The sequence below is a fragment of the Sphaerodactylus townsendi genome, linkage group LG02 (genome assembly GCF_021028975.2).
Source record: "Sphaerodactylus townsendi isolate TG3544 linkage group LG02, MPM_Stown_v2.3, whole genome shotgun sequence".
NCBI lineage: Eukaryota > Metazoa > Chordata > Lepidosauria > Squamata > Sphaerodactylidae > Sphaerodactylus > Sphaerodactylus townsendi.
In genome coordinates this window covers 118,422,453-118,444,474 of record NC_059426.1, presented here as the reverse complement: position 1 = coordinate 118,444,474, position 22,022 = coordinate 118,422,453, and the positions used below count along the sequence as shown (strand labels likewise).

The 22,022-nt window shown below is 41.9% G+C and overlaps 2 protein-coding genes across 9 annotated transcripts in view; one reads left to right on the top strand and one right to left on the bottom strand.

Moving 5' to 3' along the window:
• The first annotated feature begins 61 nt into the window (after positions 1-61).
• Positions 62-14,370, top strand: RDH12 (retinol dehydrogenase 12). 5 transcript variants are annotated; one of them, XM_048483996.1, is made up of 9 exons: positions 62-176; positions 2,455-2,557; positions 4,028-4,206; positions 6,082-6,200; positions 7,366-7,521; positions 10,242-10,346; positions 10,864-11,073; positions 11,716-11,905; positions 13,105-14,370. In XM_048483996.1, exons 3-9 carry the CDS (start codon positions 4,127-4,129, stop codon positions 13,205-13,207), a joined length of 963 nt encoding a protein of 320 aa, XP_048339953.1. In that variant the 5' UTR covers positions 62-176; positions 2,455-2,557; positions 4,028-4,126; the 3' UTR covers positions 13,208-14,370. The 5 variants fall into 5 exon arrangements, with proteins under 5 accessions (XP_048339953.1, XP_048339951.1, XP_048339952.1 ...); XM_048483998.1 differs by lacking the exon at positions 62-176 and adding an exon at positions 1,344-1,414; XM_048483994.1 differs by lacking the exon at positions 2,455-2,557.
• A 101-nt stretch (positions 14,371-14,471) lies between these two features.
• ZFYVE26 (zinc finger FYVE-type containing 26) overlaps positions 14,472-22,022 on the bottom strand; it is a 58,235-nt gene continuing 50,684 nt past the window's right edge. For all 4 annotated transcript variants that reach the window (XM_048483988.1, XM_048483989.1, XM_048483991.1 and 1 more), the window contains 4 exons: positions 20,964-21,023; positions 19,434-19,616; positions 17,934-17,978; positions 14,472-17,724 (listed from right to left, as the gene is read on the bottom strand). In XM_048483988.1, the coding sequence (XP_048339945.1) occupies positions 17,515-17,724; positions 17,934-17,978; positions 19,434-19,616; positions 20,964-21,023 (498 nt within the window). In that variant the 3' untranslated portion in view covers positions 14,472-17,514. The remainder of the gene's footprint in view (positions 17,725-17,933; positions 17,979-19,433; positions 19,617-20,963; positions 21,024-22,022) is intronic.

The window sequence follows — 22,022 nt, the reverse complement described above, 5'->3', positions numbered from 1 at the left end:
CTGAGGACCTGGGGCGGCAGCGGCGGTCGTCAGCATCGCCTCGCAGACACTTCCGGGACGAGGCGCTTCCCCGTCTCCTCTTCCCGAAACGCCTCCGCCATCAGGGCGCCTGAAGCCGGCTTTTCTTTGGACTCCTGCGCGCTGCACAGCGCCGCCACCTGAGTTCAGGCGGGGAGGTAGAAGTCGCGCCTTTTGTGCTGTGATTGTGCTGTGCTTGCTTCCTATGTAAAGTTCTCGTGTTTGACGGAAAGAAGGTGGGATGACGCGTCCTGTGTGAATATCAGTGGGGCGGCATCCCTCATTTGAGGAGGCAAAAGGGGACGCTGCTCAATTAAATGCTAACATTAATCATTAAACGGGTTAACATTGGAGTTCGCATTTTACGACCTGGAAGGAAACGCGGTTAGCTTGTAATTAAATTATCCCGAAGATCAACTATTTGTACGACAGATGTAGGGATCAGGGAATGGATTCTGTGAAGTGGGGATCAGGAGGGGAGAAATCTCCCACCTCTCAGTAGCCAAAAACCCTAAATGTGACCAGCTCCTGGGCGGTTCTTCTCCCTTTTCAACCTTTTTAATAAGATGGACTGTTTTAGCTGAGATGTGTTGTATGACTTTCTGTAATTTTGAGCATTGGTACTTCATATCACTTTAGGATGCCATCCCCCTCTTTCTCTCCGAATCAAGTTTTGTCTGTTCCACCCCAGTGGATTGGTTTTTGTTAGTCTTTACTTCCCTTTACTGGGGGTTGGAAAAGAGATCTTCCCAAGTCCCCTTTTGTTTCATCTAACAGTGTGTCTACTTCCTCCCCTGTTTTTAGCTTTTTGTCTCAGAGGTACCATCTCAGTCGTGAGGGAACCTGCCTGTAAAATTGTTCCAATTCCACTAGATTTTTCAACTCCTCAAAGGTTTTGACTTTACTCCCCTCAACCCATCTGGTCAGGGCCCTGTTTAGTCAACACTCAAGATGTGAATAAGTCTTCCAGGCTTTCTTTTAATTTCGCTGTGACACCCGCCCCCCCTTGAAGGGAATATTTAAACCACTTTCCCCCCTCTGGGCAGGAGACATCCAGCCCCATCCAGCCACCTTTAGAATGCTAATACAGGTAGTGAGAGATAATGGGATGGGTTAAGTCTCCCTCCTTCTCCAAGCAGGTATCACAGATTTGGAGGTCTCAAAAAGACAGAAAGGCCTCTGGAAGCAGATACTGGATCCAGCAGGAAAAGCTTCCTTTGAACCGGACAGATCAGGTCAAGGGGGTGGGGACTAGGAACAGATAAAACTCTTGGGAACAGAGAGGGAGGGGCTCTTCTGGCTGAGTCCACTGAAGGGGGAGAGTTCTGGGCTGGTGTCTGAAAGGTGCAGCCATTTTGAGCTTGTGCTTTTCCAATGCACTGAAGGAATCTTCCAGGTAGTGGAGAATCTGTAGGCAGCTGAAATATGCTAACATTGACCCTATTTTAACAACTGATAGGCTATGTAGAGAGAAAGGGACAGGGGAGTTGTGTTGGTCTCTCATTTTTAAAAAATCCCTTGCTGTATCTGGTAAAAGTATTTTTGTAAACAGTTTTATTTTTAATAAATACTTTTTATGTTGGATGCTAGTAGCAGTTTTCAGTACCACATAGACCTCTACCGTCTTGGACATGCTCTTTAAAAAGGAAGGCGCCAGGAGGAAAGAAGCCTGCCAGTTGGCAAGCAGCTATTCCTTCAGGGGCGCACCCAGCAGTAAACCATCCCTGTGGTACCCAGGAGTAGGGAAGTGGGAGCACAGAGGTAAAGTCTCAGAGCTGGAAAGGAAGGTAGGGGGCCCTGCCCCCCCCCCCCCCCGTGTGGGACATTCCTACAAAGGTCAGGTGGTGGAAGCAGTTACCCTAGACCAATGATAGCGAACCTATGGCACGGGTGCCAGAGGTGGCACTCAGAGCCCTCTCTGTGGGCACACACACACAGAGTTCGTCATGCGGGGGGGCAGAAAATCACCCCCCCACACACACACATCTAGGTTGGCACAATGTGCACACACCGCAGTGAGTAGGGAGGACTTGGCTGGCGGGCCTGGTGCCTGTGCTCTGGGTGGCTGCTGCCCGGGGCGGGGGGGAGGTGCAGAGGAGGCAGAGAGGCACAGAGCGGTGCGTGCGGGTCTTGCCGGAGGGTACAGCAGGCTCGCCACTTCTCGAGCAGGTGGGGTGGAGGAAGAGGGAGCCAACCGGTTTTTTCTAAACTGAAACCTCAGCATTCAGGTTAAATTGCTGGGTTGGCACTTTGCGATAAATAAGTGGGGTTTGGGTTGCAATTTGGGCACTCGGTCTCAAAAAGGTTCGCCATCACTGCCCTAGACAGAGAGAAACCCCTTCCAAGAGAAGTTGGGGACCCCTGGGAGAAATGGGCCTGTAGGTCAAAGCAGGCCTGTTCCACCTCATTCATGAAGTTCCTTTCTGCTCTGTTCAGCAGTGAGACCATATCTTCCTCTGACTCTCTCCTTGGAGAAAAAACAGTCTGAGTTTCTTCTCCCTGATCTCAGCATGTACTTCACTGAGCCCAACACAAATTTGTAAGTGCAAATATTTCATTCCGTCCCCATCTGAGACCTCAAAACCTCTACACATTCTCTCAAAGTTGAAAAAGAATGCTTCAACATCATCCCCTTTCTAATATCTAGAGAAGTGTTTCTGTTCAACTGTGTGTCTGTCATCATTTGGAGGGGTGGGGGAGTAACTGCTTTTAACTATTTCCTGCATTTTAAAATGGTGTGACATTTTAGCTTCCTTTTTTTTTCTTACTCCTGCTGTTCAATCTTTGTATAAGACACATAACATATAGAATAACATTGTGTGTCTTTTATTAACAAAGCAATACGTTAGACCACTCTTTTGCATTGTGCATATTTTAAGAATGTTCTACCAAGACAGGGCAGCAACCATTCTGCTATGTCAGAGCAATACCAGAAGTCTACCAATATTACTGAGTGTGAATCAGCACTTTCTCGGGCACCAGTTTGGGCTTGGCTGCAGCCAATCAATCCTCCAGGGCAGAACTAGGTGATCTCTGGAGGGATCACGTGGGAATTTGGGGGCTCTTAATCTACACAGATTTTTTCACAAGGTTTTGTTTCTATTGTTGCCTACTTGGCATCATGCTATAACTTGGTTGATTAGCATTTTGATTATCCTATTAAGTAGATCGACACAGGACCATAGTTTCACTGTGTGGGAAGGTAAGCATTGTGACCTCAGAGTGTTGGAAGGAGACACATCAGTCCTACATCTTGGAGTTTTGCAACTCAGGGAGGCCTGAGGTTGAGTGCTGTACCTTGGGGACTGAAAGCACATTGACTTATTGATTTAGGGGGTGTCTGCATTTACAAGAATGAAATCCATACCATACCTTTAACACAGAACGTTTTGCAAGCTTTTGAACACGATAGAACTCTTCATTAGGCTGGGTATTACAATATTTTAAAAAGATAAAAGAGTTGGAAGTGGATTTCTTCATTCCTAATGCTGCGCACATCCTCTGTGTGCTGTATAGGGGCAAATATCTGAAAAGAGCTGTTCTGCACATCCTTAAAGTGTATGGATGTTGAAGCGAATAGAGAACAGGACCATAGTCTATGCCACAGTGTATGTTATTGCATCGTGATCTTACAGCATTATTTTCATTTTTTGTGATTCCACTTTCTGCGCTGCTTGAGATACCATATTTGATACTTTTTTTGCACTGCTTGAATTTTTGTAAGCCCAGTTCTGTTGAATTGCTTGAGTGATCTCTCATGCTATTTGATTACATTGCTTTATACCATGTAAACCATCTTGTCTCAAGTTGAAAATGGCTCCATAAATATAGTAAATAGTGATAGATTGCCTCCCCTTATACTCATCTCCCCTACCCGATAAACAATTTCCTGCTCCCAACCCCTTTCCCTGGTTTCTACTTACAGAGCATTTTTTAACGACATTACAGGACTATAATCCCCATTTTACCTTCCGACCTACAAGTGACACATATGCCATTGTTTCCCCAGTGCCAGCAGTCAGTGCTAAAGAGCTGCATTATATGTAATCCCAGATTCGCATTGTGAAGAGACACTGTTGAAAGTGAAGTCAGAAGACCGACCAGCACAATGCTAGCCTTCTTGGGCTCCCTGCTGGCACTCTCCATAACCATCCCTCTCTTGGTATTCATGGCTGCTCCTTATATCAGGTTTGTACTGTGGTTTGACTGGCTGCTTAAATCCCACCACCATTAGATGAGAGTTGCAAAGTGCATCCTAGTACAAGAGAGTACTTCTATTTAATGGTGCCAGAGCAGCTTAAATGGCAAGCGGCTGGCAACAACAGTAAAATTCTTGGTCTTTAAAGTGCTGTATGTCTCCTTTTTCGGAGATTTTTTGATCATCTGTCTTTATTAGTACGTTTATCTGTTAAATGCCTCTGTTTTTAAACACATCACTACATATTGTTTTTGTTTATTAATTTTTATACTTTTGTCTGTTTTTTGTTCTGTTTTTATCTTAATGCGGCTGTTGTGGGGTGGGATTTTAAGCAGCACAAGTTGTAGTTTTGATCTCAACTTAAAAAAAAACAGAATGGGAAGTTTGCTTCTTGGTGGACTTTATCATTAATAAATGCGGGATAGGTAGAAATTCAACAGATTTTAGATCATCCTACCTCTCTTCTTCCCAAGCTCTGGTCTTGAAAACCCTACAGGGTGCCATAAATCAGCTGTGACTCGACAGCACACACAGATTTATCATTGAGATGCACCTACAAGGGAAAGTTCTGTAATTAGCAAATGTATTAGAGGAAAATTAGGCATAATTTAAGGTGCAAATGAAAGAGAATTGCATGAGCTCTCTTAGATCTATAATTGTGTAATTTACTGAGTCAGTTAACAAGTTAAGAGGCACTTGAACCGGAATGATACGGGTATTGTATATTGTCTTGTTCCTTATTAACTGTTATTTAAAGCTGTGTAAGCATTCTCTCAATCCCTTTTTCTAATCTGTAAGACTATTTATTTAGTCTTACTGAATGTAACAGTTTCCCTCCAAGTAAATATGCATAGGTTTGGTCTGTAAGCCTTTAAATCTGTTGCTAAAATAATCTATTTGCTAAGAAAGAGCACTTAAGAATTTTTTTACTGCTGAATAAAACAAACTGGAAAACAAGAGATATTCTACTGGAATCACATTCTGATACTATTTCTATCGGTCCTTGTATAACTTGAATCTTTTGTTTTAGTTTTGCTAAGACTAAACTGTGCCATGGTTCTTCATTCTTTATTAGTTTAGTTAACTTCCTATAATTATTTCAGCACTAGAAGATAACGGTTGTGAAATAACAAGTGTGGAAATTAAAATAAACCTGGTGTGTGTTTTAAAGAGACTGCTTTAAAAAAGCAAAACCCCAAACCTCCATCAGCTGTGTTGTTCAGAAAAAGCACTGGCCTGTATCCATTAACTAGCTCCAAAGACGTAAGGATTTCTTAAGAGGGTGTGATGCTTTTTGTCTATTAACCCTCCTGATGCAGCCTACTGAGCCCCTCCCCCCATTTAATTCTTTGGGGTCAGTGGATCCTTAGAAACACTGGGAGGAGGAAGTGCCTAGTGAGGACTATCTTGAATTGGGAGATTTGTCCTTTACCATCTGAACCGCCTTGTTCAGCCGCCCACAACTGGCGACTAACATCATCAGTGAGCCATGCTGTATTGCTAGGGGGCAAGATACTGTTTGTATCCTGTCAATCACAGTTGTGGGAAGTAGCTTGTAGTTATTCTAGGGGGCTACGCATGTTAGGGTCTTTTGTAATTGGTTAGGGCCTATTGCCGTGGTGGCGAACCTATGGCACTCCAGATGTTCATGAACTACAATTCCCATCAGCCCCTACCATCATGGCCAATAGACATGGCCAAATAAGGGACCCCAGGATCATTAAGGTTTGGGGTTGGAAAACTGCTGTAAGTGGAAGAATTGGAAAAATTTCCCTGTTTCCGTATGCAGAAATTCTCTGTGTACATATGGCATTTTCTCTTTGTGCTTGAATATATGAATTACATATACACCCTTATATTTCTAGGAAGTATATTGCAGGAGGAGTGTGCAAGTCTACAGTGAAGCTGAATGGAAAAGTGGCTGTAATCACAGGGGCCAATACTGGCATAGGGAAGGAAACGGCCAAAGATCTTGCAAGAAGAGGCAAGTTGCTTATCTCAACCTGTCAGACATTTAGTGGTTTGGAGCCAACCTACTTTTCCACTGGTAAAAAACAGGAAGAGGGTCCCCTTTAACCCCTGCAAGAGTATGCTAGGGACCAGGGAATCTATATCGATAACAGAGATGTGGGACATGGGTGGAAAGTTAAGGAGGGAGGGGGCTTAAGGAGGGGAATTAGATGCGATTGGTTAGAAGCCATCCTAAACCCATGAGCTTCTGCCCTGTTACTGCATCCTGGCCCATAAAGGAGCTGCTGAGCTTTCTACTATACAGAGTTTTTTATTTGGGGTCAGAAAGGAGCTTTTTCTCACTTGATGATCTCTAACTAGCTGGTTGTGATACACATGCACATCTTGTAGTGGCATGGCTTTGCATCTTTCAGTTGGTTTCTCGCTCTCTTATCCGTGATTCACTTTGATATAAGGTACAAAACTGCTTCTGTACAAAACTAGTCCAGCTATCTTGCCTGCCTGTTCCTTGATTGCTTTTCTTTTCTTCAACAAGTCTGCCTAGTTGGTTGTAATGGGCTTTCTATTTGGGGTGGTGTTTATGGTTCTCTTCTCCATTTTATCCTCACAATAACCCTGTAAAATAGGTTTGGATGAGAGTGTGTCTGGCCGAAGGTTATCCAGTGTGCTTCTGTGGCAGAGTAGGGATCTGACCCTGGGCTTCCCAGGTTCCAGTCTGACACTCTTAACCTGGAGAACCAGGTTTGATTCCCCACACCTACACATGAAGCCTGCTGGGTGACCTTGGGCTAGTTACAGTTCTCTTTGAACTCTCTAAGCCCCACCTACTTTACAGGAGAGGAAAAAACCAACCAACTCTTCTTCTTTCTATACCACAATGATTCTTGCTGCTTCTCTGGCTCTCCTTATAGCCTTCTGGATTCACTGTTACAATAGTATTTTGTAATGTGTAACACATAAGAGAACTTATGTGTTATACATTGCAAACACATAAGTGAACTTCTGTATTATGGTGTTCACAATAAAATATTAGATCTCTCCTCCAATGAACTCATTTGGATCTGAGAGCCAATGATATCGTACTGCAGTGTAGGCCTTTTCTAGTTCTGAACTACACTGCTTTTACCTTATAAACTCACTGGTATTATTAAACAGTTTCCTACTTTTCCTTATTGCAGGTGCCCGAGTCATCCTTGCTTGCCGTGACATGGTGAAAGGAGAAGCAGCTGCATGTGAAATCCGAACCATGACTGGGAACCAGCAAGTTATTGCAAAGAAGTTAGACTTGGCAGACACCAAGTCTATTCAGGAATTTGCAGAGAATTTCCTAAAAGGTATTGTTCTGTTCCCCAAGCAAACTAAAATCAGATGCCTAGCACTTGGCCAGAACAGAGTGTAAGACCCACTTGGCCAGAACAGAGTGTAAGACCCACAGACAAATAAGTAACAGTTCAAAAATGGTTTAAATATAATGAAAGTTTAGGACTGTGACTTCTTCCAATGAAGTCTATCTAATAAAGTATACTTGTGATGCTGGAAACAATTGGAGATTGTTTGAAGAACTTGCAGGTTCCAATCCTTCCTTAACTGCTTCTGAGGAAGTCTATTCTGCTTGCTTCTTCTTCTGAGTTCTCCCGGTGTCCTCTATTTGGACTCTGTTTCCTTGCAAGTCTGTTGAAACTTGATTGCTTGCATACCGTGGATCCATAACACCTCAAACATCTAAGATATTGCTGTCTCTAGCCTTCCCCAGACACCTGAACTAAACAGACTGTAAAGCAGCTAATGTTCATAACATTAATAAAATAATCAACAGTAAAAATGTCACGTGAACTGTAATAATAAAACGTTATACATCAAGCCAACCAGCAGCAGAAGATCTCACTTGAGAGAGAGCCAAAACAAAAACCAAATAGCAGCTCAAATCAGAGAAAAATCAAATCAGTCACCTGAATGCCTGACAAAATGAAACAGACTTTGTCTGGTACCAGAATATGTTAAGAGATGCTCTAGGCAAAACTTTTGGCAGGAAGAATATTTCAAAGGTATGGCATGATAAACAAAAATACCCTGTCCCTCCGTATTAATTTAGAAGGTGGGGGTATTTATTTAATGTTATTTATAGTCCACATTCTCACAAAATCTCAAGGTGAATTACAGAGTGTCAGTACAGTCAAGAAAACGGGACATTCAGTAAACAATGCATAAGGATTGTAGAAGTTTGAACCCAACCAGAAAACTAAAAGATAGAACTAAAACATAGCATAACGTTAAGTAGTGCAAAAACTGCATAATAGGATTTTACTTATAGTAAGCTATACACAGCCATACAGACCATAGTCCTCAATCATTTATCCAAGATTAAACCTGTTCAAAAAAGCTCTGATTAATCATTCATTTTTGCATAGTTTGTGGAAAGCCAAGAGAGTGGGAGCCGTCCTGACCTCTTCAGGCAGGCCATTCAATAAGAGTGGGAGCCATATTGGAGAAAGCACCTGTATGGACAGCAGCTGACTTTACCCATTTGCAGGCTGTCATCTCCAGAAGGCCCTAATCAGATGAGCAGAGCTGTTGTGGCCCAGCCTGTTGTGGCCATCCTGCTGAAAAGGGGGATCAAAGAACTTTTTATGATAGCCAGTACCTTAAATTGAGCCTGGTAATAACTAGGCCGCACATGGAGCATCTGCCTTGAATTGTTAATAGGAGCGTGCGTGACAAAATCTTATCAGTAGTGACTCTATTATTGGGGAAGTATGCATGCAGCCTTATCAGGATACATGGTTTCCCTAGAGGGCAAATAGCAATCCCTGGCACTGCTTCAGATCAAGAAAACAACATCAGGGGAAGTATCTCATTTCTGCACACCGTAGTCCAGATTGGCCCCTGGATGCTTGGAAATTGAGTTCTGAGCACGTAACTCACAAAACGCATCTAATCTTGCTGATTTGAGGAGAATATGAGGAAAACATAATGGGGTAAATAGGCTCTCAGGTATATTGTTATCCTGATCCTTTGTACATGTGTTTATATGAATATATGCTGACTTGATATGTATGTGAACACAGTGAATGTAATGTAGATTTAGTGAAGATAACAATTGTATTTTAATTTAGCCAGCCACATACCCTTGAACACGTGTGGTGTATTCAAATGTCCTGACCACTTCTTATCCAAGACTCCCTCCCTGCAGCACCAGCAGAGCACTCTCAGGTGCTCATCCTTCTCTGCCTTGAATTGTTATTAATAGGAGTGTGTTTGACAAAACCTTGTCAGTAGTGACTCTATTACTGTGCTGTTTGCCTCTTCTCTTATTGTATCTCACAGATGAGTTAGAAAATGTTCATGTCAGATAGTTATATTATTTTTCATCTTTGTGGATAGGCATATTTGCAGATAGTTCTACAAATGCCAACATTGCTGCACTTAATGTCATTCATCCAAAAGTGAGTAGACAAGTACATCAGAATCAAACCTCTTTGCATTAGGAAAACCCACCACTAGAAAATTTCATTCCTAATTCCGATCAGCCCATTTTGTTCTAACAGTTTTACAGTAACAAACTCGTGAACACTGTAGTTTTCAGTTGTGAACCTGAAGCTCAACCATAGACTGTTAATAAAAGTCACATTGATGGAGTATTGTATCCTTATAATGTGGGCAATGTCTTTCCAAAGACAGTAGATTATGTATTGCCTCCAGGGACAGCAGCTTTAAGCCCAGTTAACACATACAAGGGAACGACTGTGCAGAGAGACAGGAGGTTATATGGGACTGTCAGGAGGAGGATCACTTTTTGGAACATTTCCCTTTTTTCAAAATTCTATGCAACTATGAAACCAGCTAATAAACAGAAAGATACAGCTTTTCTTCTTGCTGCACTAATTTTCTATTTTCGTAGATGTATTTTAAAGTAAAGGTATGTCCAACACTGGAGTCTGCTGCCTGCATTATGAATCGTGGTGGGATCTGAAAGAAATATGACTGTTGTGTGGTAGATTCTATTTGCTAGGATTTCCTCTGAAACATTGGTGTTCCCTGTGTCTGTTTCTTGTAGAAGAGAAAGAGCTCCACATTCTCATTAACAATGCAGGAGTGATCATGTGCTCCTACTCTAAGACAGTCGATGGCTTTGAGATGCAGTTTGGAGTCAATCACTTGGGTAAGGCCTTGAGTCATTGGCGTGGTGAGTAGATGTACTCATTACACTTCCTTAAAGAACCCATGAGAAAATTCTCTTCAATTTAGGATGCATTTCACCTCACCCAGTTGTTCAGGAACACTGTGAAATAGGGATGCATTATGTCGCCTAAAATACACATTTTGGCTTGGCCCACAATCTCTTGATAAAGGTGCAACAGCCAAATCAGCTGTACTCTGCTGACACATACTGAGGTAATAAAAAAGTCTGGTTTCTCTACAGCCTCTCTTTAGAGACAAATAATTGTAAATATGGTACAACAGCTCATACATGAGTGATTATGGGGGGGCAGATATTAACAAATCTTTATACAGACAAAGTAGAGGTACAGTCACAGATATTTCACTGTAATCGTGGAAACCAGTAATTTATTAGACATTCCCATAACTGTGTAGCCAGTAGGGCAATACTTGCAATGCTAACTTATTTTTCCAGAAGAAAAGCAAAAAATCAGTAATTTTTCACCTGTCTTTTTCAGGGCACTTCCTTTTAACGTTCCTATTGCTAGAGCGCCTGAAGCAATCTAGTCCAGCTCGCATTGTGAATGTGTCATCATTGGCTCATCGTATTGGGAAGATTAGTTTCCATGACCTCCAGAGTGAGAAGAGCTACAATTGGGGCCAGGCCTACTGCCAAAGCAAGCTGGCCAATATTCACTTTACCATGGAATTGGCCAGACGCCTGCAAGGTCAGCAGCCTATTGTCGGTAGTGTTGTGTAAATAACAGCCTCATCTGTCTTGCTGTGTAGAAAACTGGGGATACTTTAAAAGCCGCAGTCATACCATTGTTTCAATAGCACAAATGCTAAGGGTGTTTGTGGAAGGTTTTGGATTTTTTTTTAAAGCAAGACCTTGGAACTCTAAAAGCTGTAAGCCTAGGCACACCTCCTTGGAAACAAATCCCACTAAATATACTTGAATTTGACATATAAATAAAGGAGGAAAGGCTAACACTGCTCATTTGAAAAGGTGGGGGTAAACCTTAGCAGTCTGTCCCTTTGGGTAAAAGGTCTAGCAGTAAAACTGTGAATGGGTATAATGCCTGTTCTATACGGCAACAGATGAGTTTTCTACTGTGTACAACTGCCACATGGAGTCAGGACTAGTCTCAGTTCCATAGAAAGTGTTCATTTGTCTTCACAGTGTAAAACTTAGTATTGTAGCGTATATTTAAATAATACTCTATGAAAACATATGAAAGATATAATTTGTGGTAGGATTCTTATTCTCCAAGTACTTACTTACTTGCACCATTGTACATTAAGAAACTTTAGAATAGATTGACATTTTCAGTATGTCTTCAGCTAAGTGCATGATTTCTTTTCGGTAGGCACTGGAGTCACTGTAAATGCTGTGCATCCAGGCTCTGTACTGACTGAATTGCCCCGTCAAACATCTACAATTTATACTATCTGGAGGAATATACCTTTCTTTTTGAAGACACCAGAAGAAGGAGCCCAGACCAGTGTGTATTGTGCAGTAGCAGAGGAGCTGGAGTCAGTGAGTGGGAAGTATTTCAGGTAGGTCATTTATTGGAATGTACTGGTTCAAGTTGGATCTTTTGGGAAAAGGGGAATCACTTAAAATACACTTACGATCCTTTCTGGTCTGGTCTTGCAGCCACCAGACCTAGAAAAGAGCCTTGGGATACCAGTTAAAAAGGATGAGTTAATTACAGCCTTCTGTAAGGATGAGTTAATTACAGTTTCCGAAGCCTCAAGGGTAGCCCTGCACAGACAGTGGTCTAGCCTGGAGAGGGCCATTGCATGGGTCATCATGGCTAGGTCAGGGCAAGATAAGTTGCCAGATTTGGTAACGGTGAAAAAATGACACCCTGACAACATTTGTGACCTGTCCCTTCATTTGATAAGGAGGCATCTACAATCACCCCAGAGTGTTTATACAGGTGTTAACTGCACCCCATCAAGAGTGGGGAGTTGGCACTCTGATCCCAAGTCTCCCCAGCCCAGCCACAGAACCTCCAGCTTGATGGATTTAGTATCTTGCCACAACCTCTAGGATGGTATCCGGCTGGCTGCCCATCAGCAGTTTTAGTTAGGTGTCATCAATATGTAGATGGCAATCCAGCCCCAAAATCTGGACTAGCTGGGCAAAGGAGTGCATATAGATGATGAATAACATTGGGGAGAGGACAGCCCCTTGAGGGACTCTATATACTAAAGAGAGCCATGGTGACACCCTCACCCCTTGCACCTTGACCTTGGAGAAATGACACTAGCCACTGCAAGGCTGTCCCACACACCCAATATTGGCAAGGCGGTGGGCCAGAATTTCATGGCTGACCATGTCAAATGCTGCTGTCAGATCGAGTAATAACAGCAACACTGTGTCCTTTGTTCCTGGAAGCACAAATCTTCTTGCAAGAGGTCTTGTAAGAGCCAGCGTGGTGTAGTGGTTAAAAGCAGATACACATTCTAATCTGGGAACCAGATTAGTTTGTGCACTCCAACACATGCCAGCTGGGTGACCTTGAGCTAATCACAGTTCTTCGGAACTCTCAGCCCCACCTACCTCACAGGGTGTTTGGGGGGTGGGGGGAAGGGAAAAGAGATCGTAAGCTCCTTTGCGTCTCCTTGCAGGAGAGAAATTTTTTTGGGGGGGGATATAATGTATCATGGAGAAAGGGTCTAATTGTCACTCTGATTTTTGCTAAGCCCAATTTTATACTAATCGTTAAACATTGTCCTTTATACAACAGTGACTGTAAACCAGCATATGTCTCAGCTCAAGGCCGTGATGAAAAAACATCAAAGAAACTTTGGAAAATCAGCTGTGAACTCCTATGCATCGAGTGGGACTGAACTATGAACAATCTTTTGCTGAAGTTATACATTTCCAGCAAATTGGGTTGTTGTTTTTTGAAAACAGGAATTCAAAAACCCAACACTGTCATATAATGCAACCAAAATTTAAGGTGTAATTATATGAGGTTCAAAATGGAGACAAGAGACTATTCTAAAGCTAGTTTCATACACACTTCAATTGTGTAACAAGATTAATGCATTTTCTCACTTGGCAATAGTTATGCTACGTTTTTATAACTGGATGGGCAAACATGGCAGGAGGAGCAAGGACCACTTGCTTGTGTACCCCTGCCAACTGTAGTTTATGACCATTTATGAAGCCAGGACTCCTCTAATTTAGTGGAGACTCTAAAGTGGTGCTGAAACCTTTTCAGCTGAAAGCAAAGCGTTTCCTTAGCTGATGAAGCTACTTCAACTTCACTTCTGGACAATTCAGAGCATATCTCTGAGCTAGTCTAATTTTGAAATCTAATAGTTAGAATCTGAGCAGAAGGCTCTGAGTGCAGTGTTACTAAAACACATGCCATCTTGGGAAGAAGCTTCATATAAACTTTCTGCTCCAATACTAACACAGAAAGTATTTGAAACCAACTTTTTAAACTAAAGGAAGACAAGTTTGAACTCTGCACCCTCTCCAGATGTACGAAGACTATGTAGGGTGTACTTCCTTACTAGAAGAGGTATAAGGGGCCATATAAACAATACTTGGGGAGCAATGAGGGTGACTAGCTTATAGGGATCTTTTTTCACTTGACTAGTCTGTTCTTGGTTACATATGCAATGCATACAGCCCAAAACATGTCCAGCTGGCCTCTACTAGGGCCAGGGCCTTTATGGTCCTGGCCCCACTCTGGTGGAACAGGCTCCCTAGAGAGACCAGGGCCCTGTGGGACTTGTTGAGTTTCTGCAGGGCCTGCAAAATGGACCTGTTCCACCAGGCATTTGGGGCTGAGTGTGATTCCATCGTCCCAGCCTTCAGTGGGGAGGGGGTGGGGTTTTATTGCCATCTGAGTCTTATTTTGGCTTTATTTTAATACATTGTATTGTATAGGTTTTAATACTATTGTTATGTATTAATACATTATGTTGTGCGCTGCCCTGAGCCCTTCGAGGGAGGGCGGCCAATAAATAAACAAATAAAAATATAAAATAAATAAAAAGCAACTCATTGTTCTTTTTGTGTGACATACTAAAACTTTTACTTTAGCACAAGTTACTTAACTAAGAGTGAACTTCCAACATATCAAGGTTGAAGTAACACTGAAAAGGACACCAAGTTGGTTTTATTTTTATTTTTGCTTACTTTACACAGAAATTCATGATCTCTTCTTAGAAGTATAACTAATTTGTTCATTCAGAGGTTTCCAAACTCATGACTGTATTTGAAAATACAAGTCAACTCCCAGGCGCAGGTTCTGCTGGTGACAAAAATACTTAGGATGTAAAGTGCATAAAGTATAGTGCAAAAGGAAATGCCACACACAAGGCAGGCTCTTCTATGAGAAGGTTTCTATTGTCTCCCTCTGCGAAAGGCGTGTGTGTGTTTGAGGGAAGCTCAAAAAGAATGGAACACAAGTGGGTAATAAGCATATGGGATTTCATCTATGGAAGTGGTGCTTTCCCTTCTAGTGCTCAGACTAGCCTGTCTAAGTCTGACAGACAACGAAAGCAGCTTTTGTGAGCTGTAATGAGATAAGCTTCGGATTCTAGGTGCGGGGAGAACACGGAAGCTAAAAGCAGACATCTTTAGCTACTTAAGGTTAGCTATTTCTGAGCCGCACATGTAATGAGCTAGGCATCTCCAAGGTTTGTGTCTGTGACAGCACTTATGAGCTAAGTGATTGAGGACAAAACGCACACACAGAATTAAAAGTTCTGAACTGCCTCAACTGCAGTGAACACAATGGACAGATTGTGCATTAGTGTTTGGCAGTTAGTTTGTCCTCCTGTTAATAGCACTAGCTTCACCTGCAAACCAGAATTTTGCAGGACAGACCGGATAACTAGTTAGGCTTCTTTTTACCAGTTGATCAGAAAGAACATTTTAATCAAATCTGAAGGGTAGCTGCCAGACACTTTCAGTTACTTAAATTTAAAATGAAGTCAATTCCAAACCAGCCCCATTACACTCTTGACTATACCATTGTTGAGGCAAATTTAGGAACAAATGAGAAGGGCAGCAGGCCAAAACAGATTGCAAATTTGACAGCAAGCCTCTCTTCCACACTCTATTCACTATTTTTATTTTCTCTGCTTCCTATCTCAGATGGCAATAGGAGTGCCACACTACACCCGCTATTACATGGACACAACAGGATAGTATGGCTTTCACTGACAGTTTCTGCTTGCAGCAACCTCTAGGATTAACAGTTGCTTGAAGGATCACTTTGCTACTTGGGAATGAGCAACAGCCATTTCCAAAGCTAATCTCAGGCTACGTTACTAGTTCATTCCCATAACTGCTCAGCATAATCTACATTCCCCCCTCGTCCTGTTTTCATTTCATCTAAGTGAATTACTAAGTCTACTTTAACCCTTGAATGCTACAGTTGAAACTTGTGGGTGGTTCACTCAGCACAAATTTTGTTAAATATATTTTCCACAATGGTAGAGACAAAATTTACAACCTCCCCTCCCCCCCATGTGGCTTTTTCAGTGTCATAATGCTGCAGTTATAAGAGCAGTACAAAGACCAGAAGGATATACTAGCAGAGGCAGAAGAGCTTACCCTGTGTGTAAGTCAAACCAGGCTGCTGCACATGATCACAGGTCTGTTATGACTTATGCGCTTGTCTATTGGCAGCCACGGCAAGTGAGTAAACAAGGGGAAAATGGGAAACACCTCACGAATCACAGGTTCTGCACTGGCAGCTGCACAAGCCAGCCAATGTCAGTTCCTTATCTGAAAACACTAGCAGAACCTCTGGCAACACATGAAGTAAACTTTTCTCTCAAAGACACAGAGAGCAACCACTGCAGAAACAGCCACGTGGTTAGCTCCTACATGGCAAGTAGAAATAACAATTCGCCAAACGTTATGAAATTGATTTGAAGCATAAATTACAAGATCTACCAAACAGATCTAGAAGGTATAACCTACACTTTGTAGGTTTCCATAAAAAGTTGAAGAATTCAAATCCAATCCTCCTTAACTAGATGCTTCTCTCAGTTAATACAAATGGGAGGATGGTGTTGCTCCTATGATAAAGCACGCAGAATTGGCCCCTCTGCCCAAAACAATACCCGACTAAGAGACATCAGTACTAAAGTTCACTATTGCACAAGATTTTCTTGAACAGGCAAGAATGAGAGGCAGTCTACCCTTTCAAAACTCTTCTATTCAAGTCTTGAGGATATTTCCCCAAAAACACTACAGAAAAGATGCCAGATGAAAGCTGATTACAGCCAAAATCAAATATAATTCCTTTCAGTCGTCTAATGGGTTACAAAGGCACTATGTCACAAGCAAAAAATCCAGTCAAAGGACTAAGCTCCTTCCTAGGAATTCCTTTACCAGGTCTATCATTAGGTTCTGAAAATCAAATCAATCAGCCTCTGGAAAATGAGATAGACAGCTGATGCATGCAAGATACAGATCACCCAAGAAAACTAAAAGGAACACATGAAGACAAAAAGAAGCTGAAAACTTCCTGAGGTCAGGCTACCTTGTCAACTAGCCCCAGGAACATGTTCCAAGAAAAACATCTCAGCACATTTCTCATCTTTCCCAACACAATGCCAAATAAGATCTTGTAAGTTTTTGCCAACAGCAGCACAGCAGAGAGAAAAGTCCTGTGATGTAATAGCTCCCCTTTGCCTCTCAACACGTATTTCAGAAACCACACATACTGTATTCATATTTAGGAGGAATCGATAACAGTAAAATCCATTTCTAAACATAAAAGGTAATAAGGGAGAGATGTTTTGGTCGGGGGTTTCCTGTGACAACTTTGTCTTTAAACAACTGCAGAAAATTAGGCTCCAAATTAAAGCTGATCCAGTATAGGTTTTTAGGTTAATAAAATTAATGGCCTGGGTAAACAAATGCCTTTGTAGTAATAAAAGGATCTCACTGTTAATAATTCAGTCTTGCCTTTTCATACTTAACACAGCAAGAACACCCTGAGGTAGCAGTGGTTGGTCGTCACTAAGACAAAATGGCACTTTAAGGAAATCAGTCTCGTCCCTTTCACTTGTAACATCTGAGCAGCGCCTCTCTGCCTTGCTGTCAGCCAACATTTCATTCACTTGGCATGATGCCAAACTTTCCTTTCAGGAATAACCAATCTCCATGCAGCTGGTAATCACTTCCTGGTGTTCTGAGCAAGCCAGCTTTTTGGTTTAGCTTGGTGCACTGAAAGCCACTGAGTGCAAATTGCCTGCACCACATCTTCCCCACTGTCTTCAGCCAACTGCCGTACATGCTGAACCAACTGCACAGCTCTAGGGTTCTCTAGCTTCACAGCAACCAGGTAAGCAGAACGCAGCTTGTGGCATCTCAGATATGCTTGGATCTGAAAGAAAAACAAGAGATATTTTTTGGTTTCCATGTCTAAGAATGTGCAGGAGCTGAAGCAGATCATGACATGCTCAAAGATGCACAACAGACATGCATTGTGTGCCAGGTTAGGCCTAAAAAAAGTTGTTAGACAGAAATTATCAAAACAATCTTGGTAGTTTCTTTCACCTTCAGGGTCACCACTTCCAGCGATGCTTCACTCACCTTGTTTTCATCACTGTCCATATCCTGGATCAGATCGTCCAGCTCCTGTATCCCATAGAGGAAAACAGAGCTGAAAATGTACGCTATGAAGACATGGCATTTATTTTCCACTATCAGCAACTAAAATCTACCTGCAATTTTTACTATGGTCTGGGCTCAATAACTTCTCCTTGTGATTTTGTCTGATCTAGAAAGTTCTAGGATCAGGGCTGCTTGAACTCTGCAACATGGATTTGATGGGAACTCTGCAACATGGATTTGATGGCCATCTGTGATCGATAGTCTAAGTCTTCCTCATTTCCTGAAATCCCCTTTAAACCTGACTGGAATTCTCACTGAGCCTGTGATAGCCAATCAGTGCTCTTGGAACTGACTCACTGTGCTCACTGACTCACTGCCCACTGACATCCTCATTCCCTTATTCACAGTAGCAGAATCAGGGGTTCTCTCTGTCATGGATGTCAGGAGGTGAAGCCATTTCATCTTGAGAAGGGCTGACATTTATGGAAATGAACCAATACTGACAGAGACAGGCTAGAAAAATCTCATCACTCCCAGATGCATACGTTCCTGCATCTACAGAAAATAATGAATTATCTGATATGAATTATCTGATATGAATATGATTAATTAGCTACTGCATTTTGACAGGCCCCTGCAGTCAAGAATTCTAGAACCCAGACAGTCCAGCGTCTTCTATGCATTTGTGTATATGTGTTGAAGGGAAGAGAACTGAAAAGGAGTTGTTCTCCATTTGCTTCTCCCTCACTCTGTATGTATATTGAAAGAAAACCCTGGGCATACACCCATCTACACCATCTCTGATGAAGGGGGTAAACATTGTGTAAGTTTTCCCTATTATGTTCTTTTTCTTTTATACAGTTTGCATCATAATCCTGTAGCCTGTATGTCTTTAAGAGATGCTGACCATAGAATAAAGTTTTAATGTGGTTTAAAATAAAGTTACTGCCTTAAGTCCTGATATGTGAGTCTTGCCCTGCCCATCTTTTGAGTGGTCCTTCTTGAGTGAATTCTAGGAGGTGGCCAGTGAAGAGAGGCCCCCCCTCCCTTTAAGAGGGTTGGGAAGCAGTGAAGGAACTCTACAGGAAAGGTTGGTTTTCCCACAGTCAAAACACATTCCCCCTTGCCTCAGGGTAGTGTTGCACCTCACTCACCTGCTTGCTGACATGTTGCACAAGAAAAGAGTGTGATCTAAGAGACATGAGGGGGAAACATGTTCCAATCTCAACTTTGAGCTGAGATAAAATACTAAAATACAGCTGAGATAAATACTAATTCATAGTAATCTAGGCTTTTCCTTTTAAAGGGTGTTAAAAATTGTTCCAGGACTATGAAAATATCACTACCAAAAATCAGAAGAATTTACTCCTCAGCCATTACCTGTAGTTGTTCACTGCTTTCTGAATACATAAAACATGATTAGTAGCAAGAAAAGCAAGTGTGACTGATCCTCCCTCCCCCGAAAAAAAGCAGAATTACCTCAGAAGGGATAGCACCAAGCTCGCCCAGACAGTTCAGGATGACATTGTCGCCATCATTTTTAGCAGCAACTCCCGATTCTTTGATGCATTTAAGGAGCTGCCTGATCTCACTGTACTTCTGCTGCTTCAACAGCTGCTGGGCCACTTTATTGTACACAGCAGCAGCCTCCAGCTGGAAGTCCTAGAATGAGAGAATGGATGCTCTGTCAAGATCAAAAACTACCTGGATTCTGCCGAAACAGAGGTACCTTGGGGGTTGCAGACAGAAAAGAGGATGCTTTCATCAATTGCCCTTTCATGCTGTCCCAGAGAGTGGTCTCATCCTCCAGATGTAGCATTTTAGGGGCGCTTCTACGCACATAAGCAGTAGGAGGGCAGAGGAAAAGTAGTTCTGCCCCATGAACAAAAAACACTTCATCTACAGAAATCCTTTATAGGATCTAGCTTAGATTACAGATCGTTGAGATCTGACATTATTACAGTAAGGGATACCATAATACCTAGCATAGCCTCATGCACTGCACAGATTAGTTCTCATTCAGCTAAAATCAGCATGTAACCTGACAGAACAGGATTTTTTTCCTCTGTAAGCTTTAGCCAAAGAAGCAATAAAGACAAAAAGATTCATGAACACATAGGGTTGGTTTAAAAATCACATAAAATCTTGGTGATCATCAAAATGTGGGCTATTCCAGTAACTACACTTAGGTAGGATAAGTCAAACTTATAGTTTGAAGTTATTTCATTAATCACAGTTAGTCTTAATTTATGTACTTCATTTATACCCTTTCTCCCCAATGGATGACAATGCCAAAGGTTGTATTTGCATGAAACAAATGTACTCCACCGCATAGTCAGAGACCCTTTTTTTTCTGAATAAACAGCAGTGTCAGGCTACAAGATTGATTTAGTTGTACTGATTACAGTTTTATCTCAGCCTAAACCAGATGTAGAAAATGGCTCACAAAATAAACATACATCCTGATTTTTAGATTTTGATGAATTTTTGCATGATTTGCATACTATCCCTAGTGGACTGTTCAAAACAGAAACAAACAAAACAAAGAAGAAAATAAAATATGTTCTATCTAGGGTAACTGCTCTGAAACAGAAATTATGGCCAAGGCATCTCCATTTCCTCTCCTTGGCAGCTCCCCCCATTTTGGACAGGCAACCATTTATGATAAGCAGCTTTCTCACTACTCCAAACACCTTGATTTCAACAAAGCTGGTTGAGGAATTAGAAATTAAGGTCTTAAAACAAAATTACTGTAAAATTACTGAAGAATGGGCCATTCTAATTTTTAAATGAAGTGTTAATTTCTTGTCTTTGAAATCACTCTGAGAAACATGAACAAAAAACAGACAATTCAAATTTTTATGGATATAGACAACTGTGCTTGGCAAGAACCCAGCATCAGTTAGCCTTCCTTACCTGTTTGGTGGCATTTTCAAGAGCAAAACATTTATATTCAAATACATAATTGTGGGATATAACATTTCTAGTATCCTCCTAGGTTTAATGTACCTGTAGGACTCTGAATGCAATTCCGAAGCCTTCTTCAATGTTTTTGCCTTCCAACATGACCTGAAAATTAATTGATAATATGGACAGAAGAGGAAAAGCTTCAGTAACATGCAGCCAGTTCACAAATTGTGCTGTCAGAGACTCAATATGTTGTTTTCTCTACAGAAAGCTTCAGGCTTTGGGGGGAAGGGGGGGGGGGATGGATCACTTACTGAAGACAGGATGTGTTAATAAGCCAGACAAAGACACATCCAGTTCTCCAACTGCTATGAGCTAAAATCTACACAGTTATCTTTTAGACTGCAGTGAATTCCTTCCACACTTTAAACATAACCAGCCTCAAGATGGGTGCAGCTAATACTATGCAGGTGTGACTACTGTAAGAAACAGAAGGCATTCTGTTTAAAGAAGCTGATACAATGGCTTGGATCTGACCAAGATTTCTACAAGCATAAGAGCAGAGGCAATTTTTTCTTCCTCTGACTTCCCCCGCCACAAGTGATTCTTAGAGTTCCCTCTACCCTGAAGCAGATTGGGGGGGGGGGATTGGAACAAGTGTCCCTCTTTGCAGGCATTAAGACGTATGAAGGACCTAAGCCCATGAAGTTATCAGTTTTCAGGAATGCTGTGATCTACAGCTGATCCACCAGAAAAATTCTCTCTCACCTTTCCCTATCCAAACCCAAACCAAACATCTTATGGAAACACATCACACAACTTGCCTAGTTCCATATCTTCTAGGCATGTGGGGTGGGCGGAAGCTGGAATTTTGTCCCATGAGTTCCTGACTCCCTCTTAGCAGTTCAGCCTGGTTCATACTTTCTGCTTCAATATTGAAAGATAATATTATCAAATTGTAGTGCCGGGCCTAGTTTGACTAATTTTTAGGCTCTAGATATTCATAATCAAATAGATATTAAGAACTCAGAAGCCTTTGTGCTTGACCAGTTTTTTCTGTTAGTGAAAGCAAGAGACATTGCCAAACGCCGCCCTCCCACAGTTACAACTGTAGAAGGAATTACATCATTAAGCAAGTTTTACTTAACAAGAAAACAGAAC